General features: G+C 35.6%; 1 protein-coding gene across 7 annotated transcripts in view; it reads left to right on the plus strand.

Moving 5' to 3' along the window:
• CEP57L1 (centrosomal protein 57 like 1) overlaps window positions 1–12,283 on the plus strand; it is a 76,653-nt gene that overhangs the window by 50,791 nt on the left and 13,579 nt on the right. For 6 of the 7 annotated variants that reach the window (XM_042986951.1, XM_042986956.1, XM_042986950.1 and 3 more), the window contains one exon: window positions 403–526. In XM_042986951.1, coding sequence (XP_042842885.1) covers window positions 403–526 — 124 coding nt within the window. The remainder of the gene's footprint in view (window positions 1–402; window positions 527–12,283) is intronic. The other variant, XM_007078744.3, reaches the window with a different exon arrangement.

The raw sequence follows: 12,283 nt of genomic DNA on the forward strand, positions 1-12,283 counted from the left end.
CTATGCTGTCAGTAGTCAAGAGTAGAGGAAATGGGAATGGTAAAATGCATATACCCGAGTTTCCTGAAAGAGAAAACTATATAGATAAGAAAGAGACTTTAGGTCCTCTGTCATTTCCCAGGAACATCCAGGATTTCTATCATCCCACAAGTAAGTCACTGACATCTTACTCTTTCATAAGTGTACCCTGTGGATCTTTAGGGGGAGACAGTGTTAAACTAGTTATATGTACTTAATGAGAAATTCACAAAATGTGTGTCCATAACTCTTAGAGAGCCAGTATTAGAACTAAAGATTTCTTGAACTTCTAGGTCTTGATTGAATTTACATAATGTATTTCTCATGATAGCCAAACCTGTAATCTATGTGATAATCAACACATTATTACTTTTTCTTTCTCACAGATATTATGATACAGTTAAATTCTGCCCAGTCTCGCTGTACTCTTCTAGAGAAGCAACTAGAATATACAAAGAGAATGGTTCTCAATGTAGAGCGAGAGAAGAATATGATCCTAGAGCAACAGGTGAACATATTTTTATATGAATAAAATAAAATTTAATATGTTTTGGGAGAATAATGTTATGGGAAGATTGTATTATAATCTTAAGTAGGATAAAGAGCTATATTGAGATTTCCACTTACATTGAAGCTGACTGGGTCATTGGACTAAGCTTTCTGTAGAAGGAAACAAGAAAAACTAGGCAAGATATTAAAAAAGAAGGAAAGAAGGGAGACAGGGAGGGAGGAAGAAAGGAAGAAAGGGAAAAAATACATAAAGGCATTGGAGAGTTAACTAAGTGATGAAAAATCACCAATTAAAAATTAATGGGTGTAGACTCAAATCCAAAGTGGTTGGCCTCCAAAGAGGTTGGCCTCTAGAGAGGCTAGTTTCAGGCCCTATCCTTCTTAGGGCATTTCTGATTCCAGAGATTCAACTGAGGGGCCAGATAATGCTTTTCAAAGCTATGGGGCTAAAGAAATTGAAGTTAGATTCCAGGGCCTAGCAAGAGTAGGAACCCTGATAGATCCATTGTGCTCTGAATGCTTTGTAGGGATGAACAAGAAAGAAAACAACCCAGATTAATCGATCAGAGTAATCCAGAAAATCTTAGTCTTTGAAATTGGATTGAAGTCATCCTGGATAGCTAATGTTCCTAGGGATCTGAAATTATTTCTACAAACATTTCTTTGACACAGTGAAAAACTTTCAATCAAACATAACCAGGCAGAAGGAATTAAGACACTATGAAAGTTTCTTTCATTAGTGTTTTGTAGTTTTCGGAGTACAAGTCTTTGACCTGTTTGGTTAGGTTTTTTCCTAGGTATCTTACTGGTTTTGGTGCACTGGTGATGGGATTGATTCCTTAATTTCTCTTTCTGCTGCTTCATTATTGGTGTATAGAAATGCAACAGATTTCTTCGAATTAGTAATCAAAAATCTCCCAAAAAACAAGAGTCCAGGGCACGATGGCTTTCCAAGGAAATTCTACCAAACATTTAAAGAAGAGTTGACACCTATTCTATTGAAGCTGTTCCAAAAAATAGAAATGGGAGGAAAACTTCCAGACTCATTCTATGAAGCCAGCATTACCTTGATTCCAAAACCAAAGTCCCCACTAAAAGAGAACTACAGACCAATTTCCCTGATGAATATGGATGTAAAAGTCCTCAACAAGATACTAGCCAACCAGACCCAACAATACATTAAAAGAATAATTCACTATGACCAAGTGGGATTTATACCTGGGATGCAGGGCTGGTTCAATATCTGCAAATCAATTAATGTGATACATCGCGTTAATAAAAAGAAAGACAAGAACCACATGATCCTCTCAATAGACACAGAGAAAGCATTTGACAAAATACAGCATCCTTTCTTGATAAAAACCCTCAAGAAAGTAGGGATAGAAGGATCATACGTCAAGATCATAAAAGCCATATGTGAAGGACCCACCACTAATATCATCCTCAAGGGGGAAAAACTGAGAGCTTTCCCCTTAAGGTCAAGAACAAGACAAGGATGTAGGATGTCCACTCTCACCACTGTTATTCAACATAGTGTTGAAAGTCCTAGTCTCAGCAATCAGACAACACAAAGAAATAAAAGGCATCCAAATCAGCAAGGAGGAAGTCACTTTCACTCTTTGCAGACAACATGATACTCTATCTGAAAAACCCAAAAGATTCCACCAAAAAACTGCTAGAACTGATCCATGAATTCAGCAAAGTCACAGGACATAAAATCAACGCACAGAAATCGGTTGCATTCCTATACACCAATAATGAAGCAACAGAAAGAGAAATCAAAGATTCAATCCCATTTACAATTGCACCAAAACCATAAAATACCTAGGAATAAACCTAACTAAAGAGGTGAAAAATCCATGCACTGAAAACTATAGAAAGCTTATGAAAGAAATTGAAGAAGACACACCAAAAAATGGAAAAATACTCCATGCTCCTGGATTGGAAGAACAAATATTGTTAAAATGTCGACACTACCCAAAGCCACCTACATATTCAGTGTAATCCCTACCCGAATAACACCAGCATTCTCCACAGAGCTAGAACAAACAATCCTAAAATTTGTATGGAACCAGAAAAGACCCCGAATAGCCAAAGCAATCCTGAAAAAGAAAACCAAAGCCGGAAGCATCACAATCCCAGACTTCAAGATGTATTACAAAGCTGTAATCATCAAGACAGTATGGTGCTGGCACAAAAACAGACACTCAGATCAATGGAACAGAATAGAGAACCCAGAGATGGACCCACAAACGTATGGCCAACTAATCTCTGACAAAGCAGGAAAGAATATCCAATAGAATAAAGACAGTCTCTTCAGCAAATGGTGCTGGGAAAACTGGATAGCAACATGCAGAAAAATGAACCTGGACCACTTTCTTACACCATACACAAAAATAAGCTTAAAATTAATGAAAGATCTAAAAGTAAGACAGGAAGCCATCAAAATCCTCAAGGAGAAAGCAGGCAAAAACCTCTTTGGCCTTGGCCGCAGCAACTTCTTACTCAACACGTCTCCAGAGGCAAGGGAAACAAAAGCAAAAAAGAACTATTGGGATCTCCCTCATCAAAATAAAAAGCTTCTGCACAGCAAAGGAAATAATCAGCAAAACTAAAAGGCAACTGATGGAATGGGAGAAGATATTTGCAAATGACATATCAGATAAAGGGTGAGTATCCAAAATCTATAAAGAACTTATCAAACTCAACACCCAAACCCCCCCCCCAAAATAATCCAGTGAAGAAATGGGCAAAAGACATGAATAGACACTTCTCCAAAGAAGACATCCTGATGGCTAACAGACACGTGAAAAAATGCTCAACATCACTCATCACCAGGGAAATACAAATCAAAACCACAATGAGATACCACCTCACACTGGTCAGAATGGCTAACATTAACAACTCAGGCAACAACAGATGTTGGCGAGGATGCAGAGAAAGGAGAATCCTTTTACACTGCTGGTGGGAAAGCAAACTGGTGCAGCCCCTCTGGAAAACAGTATGGAGTTTCCTCAAAAAATTAGAAATGGAACTACCCTACGGCCCAGCAATTGCACTACTAGGTATTTATCCAAGGGATACAGGTGTGCTGTTTTGAAGGGGCACATGCACCCCAATGTTTATAGGAGCACTATTAACAATAGCCAAAGTATGGAAAGAGCCCAAATGCCCATCGATGGATGAATGGATAAAGAAGATGTGGTATACACACACACACAATGGAGTATTACTCGGCAATCAAAAAGAATGAAATCTTGCCATTTGCAACTTCGTGGATGGAACTAGAGGGTATTATGCTAAGCAAAATTCGTCAGTCAGAGAAAGACAAATATATGACTTCACTCCTATGAGGACTTTAAGATACAAAACAGATGAACATAAGGGAAGGAAAGCAAAAATAGTATAAAAACAGGGAGGGATAAAAACATAAGAGACACTTGAATATAGAGAACAAACAGAGTTGCTGGGAGGGTTGTGGGAGGAGGGATGTGCTAAATGCCCTTCTTTAAGGGGCATTAAAGAAGACACTTGCTGGGATGAGGTCTGTATGTTATACATAGGGGATGAATCACTGGAATGTACTCCTGAAATCATTGTTGCACTCCTATGCTAACTAACGTGACTGTAAATTAAAAAAATAAAATAAAACCTGAAAAAAAAATGCAACAGATTTCTATACATTGATTTTGTATCCTGTTTCTTCACTGAATTTGTTTATCAGTTCTAGCACTATTTTCATGGAGTCTTTTCAGGTTTTCTATATAAAGTATTATGTCATCTGCAAATATTAGAAGTTTTACTTCTTCCTTGATGAAACACTGATGAAAGAAATTGAAGATGACAGAAATAAACTGAAAAACAAACATTGTTAAAATGTCTATATTACCCGAAGCAATCTACACATTTAATGTAGTCTCTAACAAAATACCAACAGCATTTTTCACAGAGCTAGAAGAAACAATCTTAAAATTTGTATGGAACCACAAAAAGACCAATGCAATCTTGAAAAAGGAAAGCAAAGCTAGAGGCATCACAATTCCATACTTCAAGTTATATTACACAGCTATAGTGATTAAAACAGTATGGTACTGGCACAAAAATAGACACATAGATCAATGGAACAGAATGGAAAACCCAGAAATGAACCCACAACTATATAGTCCATTAATCTTTGCCAAAACAGGAAAGAATATCTAACAGAAAAAAGATAGTCTCATCAATAAATGGTGTCAGGAGAGCTGGAGAGCAACACACAGAAGAATGAAACTGGACCACTTTATTACACCATACACAAAAATAAATTCAAAATGGATTAAAGACCTAAATGTGAGACAGGAAACCATTAAAACCTAGAGGAGAACACAGGCAGTAACCTATTTGACATTGGCCATAGCAAACTTCTTTCTAGATAGATCTCCTGAGGCAAGGGAGACAAAAGCAAAATAAACTATTGGGACTTCAACAAAATAAAAAGATCTGCCCAATGAAGGAAACAATCAACAAAATTAAAACGGAGCCTACAGAATGGGAGAAGATATTTGTCAATGACATATCTGATAAAGGGTTAGTATCCAAAATATACAAAGAATTTATAAAACACAACACTACAAAAATGAATAATCAATTAAAAAATGGATAGAAGACATGAATAGACATTATGTCAGAGAAGATATCCAGATGGCCAACAGACATGTGAAAAGATGTTCAACATCACTGATCATCAGGGATATACAAATCAAAACTACAACGAGATATCACCTCACATCTGTCAGAATGATTAAAATCAACAACACAAGAAACGTGTTGGCGAGGATGTGGAAAAAGGGGAACCCTCTTACACTGTTGGTGGGAATGCAAACTGGTGTAACCACCATGGAAAATAGTATGGGGTCTCCTCAAAAAGTTAAAAATAGAACTACTCTACGATCTAGCAATTGCACTACTAGGTACTGAACCAAAGAATACAAAAATACTAATTCAAAGGGATACATGCACCCTATGTTTATAGCAGCGTTATGTACAATAGCCAAAGTATAGAAAAAGTTCAAGTGTCCCTTGACTGAAAAATGGACGAAGAAGATTTGGGTGTTTGTGTGTCTATATATATAATGAGATATTACTTGGCCATAAAAAAGAATGAAATCTTGCCATTTGTAATGATATGGATGGAGCTACAGAGTATAATGCTAAGCAAAGTAAGTCAGAGAAAGACAAATACCATATGATTTTACTCATCTGTGGAATTTAAGATACAAAACCAATGAGCAAGGAGGGAAAAGAGAGATACTAATCAAGAAAAAGACTCTAAACTGTAGAGAAAACTGATGGTTACCAGAAGAGAGGTGGGTGGGGAGATGGGTCAAGTGGTGAGAATTAAGGAGTGCACTTGTTGTGATGAGTACTGGGTGTTATATGGAACTACTAAGTCACTATATTGTACATCCGAAACTAGCATACTGTATATTAACTAATTGGAATTTAAATAAATTATACTTAAAGGAAAAAAGACACTATGAAAAGAAATAACATACATAACAGACTATATAAGCACTCTTACAAGTTAGCTCCAACTGGGTGCTGGCTCTGAAAGACAAAAACATAGACTTTAAAATAATTATACTTGCTATGATCGAGGAGATAAAAGATGATTGACATTTTCAACAAAGCATTGAAAACCATAAAATGACAGAGCAGATTTGAGAAAGAACCAAATAAAAATTATGGAACTGAAAATTATGGTATCTGAAATTTGAACTGAATGGATGGATCCAGCAGTAGATTGGAAGAGATAATCAGTGAATGGGAAGGCAAAATCATCCAGATCAGCAAAGAGACAAAATGAAAGTAAATTCAGAAAATAGATCAAGAGGCATAAGTTAGAGTGTGAAGGTCAAACTTATGTGTAATTAGAGTTCCAAAAGGAAAGGAGAGAGAATGGGACATAAGCAATATTTGAAGAGATAGTGATAGAATTTTCCAAAAAGGGATTTTAAAAAAATCACACCACAGATTCAAGAAAACCAAACCTATAAAACCTATAAAGCTAAATCAGGAATAATAAAAATAAAAAGAAATATATACCTAGACACCTCATAATGAATAATAGGCATAAAATCCTAAAAGCCGCTGGGGGATAAAAGATTACATTCAAAGGGACAATTAAATTGACATCTGACTTCTCAACTGAAAGTACTGAATTCAGAAGACAATGGACTGGTATAGTTAACTATTAAAAAGAAAATACCTGTCAACCTAGTATCCTAAACCTGGGGGAAATATTCTTTAGAAATAAAGATGAAATAAAGACATTTAAAGACTAACAGAGACCGAGATCATTAGAATGGAGATCCATTCTAAAGGAAACGCTAAAGGCCATTATTCAGACAGAAGGATAATTATCTTAGATGGAAGGTCAGAGATGAGGAACAAAAGAAGAGCAACAAAGATTGTGCGTGCCTGTGTGTGTGTATGAATAAATCTAAATGAAAATTGCATACAAGCAATTATAATGTTTTATGTGGCTTAAAGTTATATAAACGATTAAAATTAATGAGAACGATAGTTTATAAATTAGGAAGGAGTAAATGTAGTTTAAAGTGTTGTAAGGTTTGGGGCAACTGGCTGGCTCAGTTGGAAGAGCATGCAGCTCTTGATCTCAGGATTGTGAGTTCAAGCCCTATGTTGGGTATAGAGATTACTTAAAAATAAATTAAAGACTAAAATATAATATTAAGTGTTGTAAGGTTTTTGCATTGTTATGGAATGGTTAACATTTCCAATCAATACTGTATTTTAATGGGTCAAGTATTTAATATTTTTCAAGGAACTATAAAAGTTGACTCCAAAATTTATATTAAAAAGTAAAGATCCTAGAATAGCCCAAATATTTTGAAGAGTAAGGTGAGGTCTTGCTCTACTACATGTTGAAACACATTGTAATGCTATCAAAATTTACATATTTGTATGGATGGATAGCCAGAATAAAGGAATAGAATAAACTCAGGGACAGACTCACTTACATGGAAATTATATACAACAAGGGTGCCATTGCAGATCATTGGAGAAAAGATAGACTGCAATAAATGGTTTTGGGAAAATTGATTAGCTACGTGAGAAAAAAAATGAAATTGGATGCCAGCCTTACATTATACACAAAAATCAATTCCAGATGGATTTAAGATTTACATGAAATCTTTGTAATTTTTAGAAGCAAATGCAGAACAATGTCTTGATGACTTAAGAATGGAGAAGGATTTCTTAAACAAGACAAAAAAGTAACTAAACAGCAGAAAAATGGGCACAGTATAGGAAAAAGGAAATCACAAATGGTCATACATTTATAAAAGAGTTATCATTCTCATTAGTAACTAGGAAAATGCAAATTAAAACCGCAAGATACTATTGCACATCCACCAGATTGGAAAAAATGTAAAAGTCTGACAATTCTGAGTTGTGTAAATAAGGGTACAGCAACCAGAGGAGCAACCACTTGATGAAGTTCACTTATTTTATCTTCTAAAATAATCTCAAAATTCCTATTGTAGCTAAGTATTGTTGATCAGTGACTTTTAACAGTTTTAAATGTTTTTATTGAGTTATAATTTACATATAAAATGCACAGATCTGATAAATAAGTACATAATCCACAGCCCTATCAGACAATAGAAATTCTCTCATATCTCCGTCAAGATATTTCCTCCTTTCTCCCACCTACCAACAAGACAACTACTATGCTGATTTATTCTACCTGAGAGTTTTTGCCTGTCTCAGAATTTCATATAATTGGATCATAGGAAATGTACTGTCTTGTTTAGCATAAAGTTTTTTATTAATCCATGTTGTCTGTATCAATAGCTTTTGCTTTTTATTGCTTATAGAATTTATTACATAGATATAAGCATGATTTGCTTATTTGTTTTTGTTTTTTTTTTTTTTTTAACGTTTATTTTATTTTTGAGACAGAGAGAGACAGCATGAATGGGGGAGGGGCAGAGAGAGAGGGAGACACAGAATCAGAAGCAGGCTCCGGGCTCTGAGCCATCAGCCCAGAGCCCGACGCAGGGCTCGAACTCACGGACCGTCAGATCGTGACCTGAGCTGAAGTCGGACGCTTAACGGACTGAGCCACCCAGGCGCCCCTGTTTTTGTTTTGTTTTTAATTTACTATTATTATTTTTAATTTACATTCAAGTTAGCATATAGTGCAACAATGATTTCAGGAGTAGATTCCTTAATGTCCCTTACCCATTTAGCCCATCCCCCCTCCCACAACCCCTCCAGCAACTTTCTGTTTGTTCTCTATATTTAAGAGTCTCTTATGGTTTGTCCCCCTCCCTGTTTTCACACTATTTTTTTTAACTTTATTTTTAAAATTTACATTCAAACTAGCACGTAGTGCAACGATGATTTCAGGAGTAGATTCCTCAATGCCCCTTACCCATTTACCCATCCCCCCTCCCACAACCCCTCCAGTAACCCTCTGTTTGTTCTCTATATTCAAGTGTCTCTTATGTTTTTATCCCTCCCTGTTTTTATACTATTTTTGCTTTCCTTCCCTTATGTTCATCTGTTTTGTATCTTAAAGTCCTCATAGGAGTGAAGTCATATATTTGTCTTTCTCTGACTGACGAATTTTGCTTAGCATAATACCCTCTAGTTCCATCCACGAAGTTGCAAATGGCAAGATTTCATTCTTTTTGATTGCCGAGTAATACTCCATTGTGTGTGTGTGTATACCACATCTTCTTTATCCATTCATCCATCGATGGGCATTTGGGCTCTTTCCATACTTTGGCTATTGTTAATAGTGCTCCTATAAACATTGGGGTGCATGTGCCCCTTCAAAACAGCACACCTGTATCCCTTGGATAAATACCTAGTAGTGCAATTGCTGGGCCGTAGGGTAGTTCCATTTCTAATTTTTTGAGGAAACTCCATACTGTTTTCCAGAGGGGCTGCACCAGTTTGCTTTCCCACCAGCAGTGTAAAAGGATTCTCCTTTCTCTGCATCCTCGCCAACATCTGTTGTTGCCTGAGTTGTTAATGTTAGCCATTCTGACCAGTGTGAGGTGGTATCTCATTGTGGTTTTGATTTGTATTTCCCTGGTGATGAGTGATGTTGAGCATTTTTTCACGTGTCTGTTAGCCATCAGGATGTCTTCTTTGGAGAAGTGTCTATTCATGTCTTTTGCCCATTTCTTCACTGGATTATTTTGGGGGGGGGGGTTTGGGTGTTGAGTTTGATAAGTTCTTTATAGATTTTGGATACTCACCCTTTATCTGATATGTCATTTGCAAATATCTTCTCCCATTCCATCAGTTGCCTTTTAGTTTTGCTGATTATTTCCTTTGCTGTGCAGAAGCTTTTTATTTTGATGAGGGAGATCCCAATAGTTCTTTTTTGCTTTTGTTTCCCTTGCCTCTGGAGACGTGTTGAGTAAGAAGTTGCTGCGGCCAAGGCCAAAGAGGTTTTTGCCTGCTTTCTCCTTGAGGATTTTGATGGCTTCCTGTCTTACTTTTAGATCTTTCATTAATTTTAAGCTTATTTTTGTGTATGGTGTAAGAAAGTGGTCCAGGTTCATTTTTCTGCATGTTGCTATCCAGTTTTCCCAGCACCATTTGCTGAAGAGACTGTCTTTATTCTATTGGATATTCTTTCCTGCTTTGTCAGAGATTAGTTGGCCATACGTTTGTGGGTCCATCTCTGGGTTCTCTATTCTGTTCCATTGATCTGAGTGTCTGTTTTTGTGCCAGCACCATACTGTCTTGATGATTACAGCTTTGTAATACATCTTGAAGTCTGGGATTGTGATGCTTCCGGCTTTGGTTTTCTTTTTCAGGATTGCTTTGGCTATTCGGGGTCTTTTCTGGTTCCATACAAATTTTAGGATTGTTTGTTCTAGCTCTGTGGAGAATGCTGGTATTATTCGGGTAGGGATTGCTATTTGTTTTTATTTTGATTGACATCTGGCGTGTTCTGTTTGGGGATAGGATGAATAAAGCTATTATGAATATTCTTGTACAAATCTTTTGTGGATGTATGTTTTATTTCTTTTGGGTAAATATCTAGTAATAAAATTGTGATGCCACAGGTAGGTGCATGTTTAACTTTATAAGAAACTTCTAAACTGTTTTCCAAAATATTTTTCTTTAGAAGTTATTAGTTTGCATTTTTCTGTGTGCTCCATCTGGAATTTTTGTATGCTGAGAGAAAATGTTGAAGGTTACATTTCTTTTCATGTAGATGTCCAGTTGTTCCAGCACCATTCGTTACAATACTATCCTTTCTCCCATTGAATTGTATTGGCAGCTTTGTGTATGGTTGATTGACTATATAGATAAAGTCTGTTTCTGGGACCCTGTATACCATGTAGCTGTAAAATAAGTCTTGAAATCAAGTAATGCAAATCTTCCCACTTTGTTCTTTTTGAAGATTATTGTGGTTATTATAGATCCTTTGCACTTCTATAAACATTTTATATTCAGTGTGGCATTTTCTAAAAAATAAGTCTTCTGGGATTTTGTCTGTGGTCTTGTTAAATCTTGAGATCATTTGGAGGAAAATTGACATCTCAAAAATATCTAATCTTTCAATCTATGAGCATGATGTAATTCTCCGTTTATTTCAGTCTTTACTTTCTCTTTGTTGTGGTTTGTAGTTTTTAATGAGGTCTTACACATCTTTTGTTAAATTTATCTCTAAGAATTTAATGTTTTCTTAATGCTATGATGAACAGTGTCATTTCCTCCCATTTTTCTATTACTAGTAAAATTGATATTTGTGTGACTTTGCATCCTATAGTCTTGCTAATTTGTTTGTTCCAGTAGTTTTCAATTTTTTAGGGATTTTCAGTATACATAATCCTATCATCTGTGGATAAAGACAGTTTTATTTCTTCTTTTCCAATCTTTATGGCTTTTATTTCCTTTTTTCACCTTACTGCACTGGCTATTACAGCTAATACACTTTCAAGTAGAAGTAGTAAAGACTGTCATCCTTGCTTTGTTTCTGATCTTTGGGGAAAGATGCCAGTCTTTCACTGTTAACTATGATATTATCTGTAGGTTATTCGTAGCTCTCCCTTATGAAGTTGTGGAAATTACCTTCTGTTCTTAGTTTGCTGAAAGTTTTTGTCATGAATGAGTATTGAATTTTGTTAATTACTTTTTCTGCATCTCATCAGATGGGTCATATGATTTTTCTCCTTTATTCTGTTAATATGGTAAGTTACATTATTTGATTTTCAAATGTTAATCGATGTTGCATTCTTGGTATGGACCCCAACTGATTTTGATACGTTATTCTTTTTCTACATTGCTTGATTCAGTTTGCTAAATTTTTGCCTAAGTATTTTTGTGACTGTATCTTTGAAGGATCTTTGTAATTTTCTCATAATGTCTGTCTAGTTCTGTTGTCATGGTTTTGTTGCCCTTGTAAAATTACTTGGAAAGAGCTCTTGTTCTGTTTCCTGAAAGACCTTGTATAAGACTAGTGTTATTTCTTCCTTAAGTGTTTGATAGAATTAAAATTTGGTAGAAGCCATCTGGATCTGGAGTATTCTTGTGGACAGTTTTTAAATTATGAATTCAATTTATTTACCAGATATAGGGCTACTTGGATTTTCTGTTTCTTTTTGTGTCTTTAGAGATGTCTCTTCTTTCATTTCTGGTATTACTAATTTATAATTTTACTCTTTTAAAAATTATCCATCTACCTATCACTTCTATAAATTTTATTGATTTTTTTCAAAAA

This window comes from Panthera tigris, chromosome B2 (genome assembly GCF_018350195.1).
Source record: "Panthera tigris isolate Pti1 chromosome B2, P.tigris_Pti1_mat1.1, whole genome shotgun sequence".
Classification (NCBI taxonomy): Eukaryota; Metazoa; Chordata; class Mammalia; order Carnivora; family Felidae; genus Panthera; species Panthera tigris.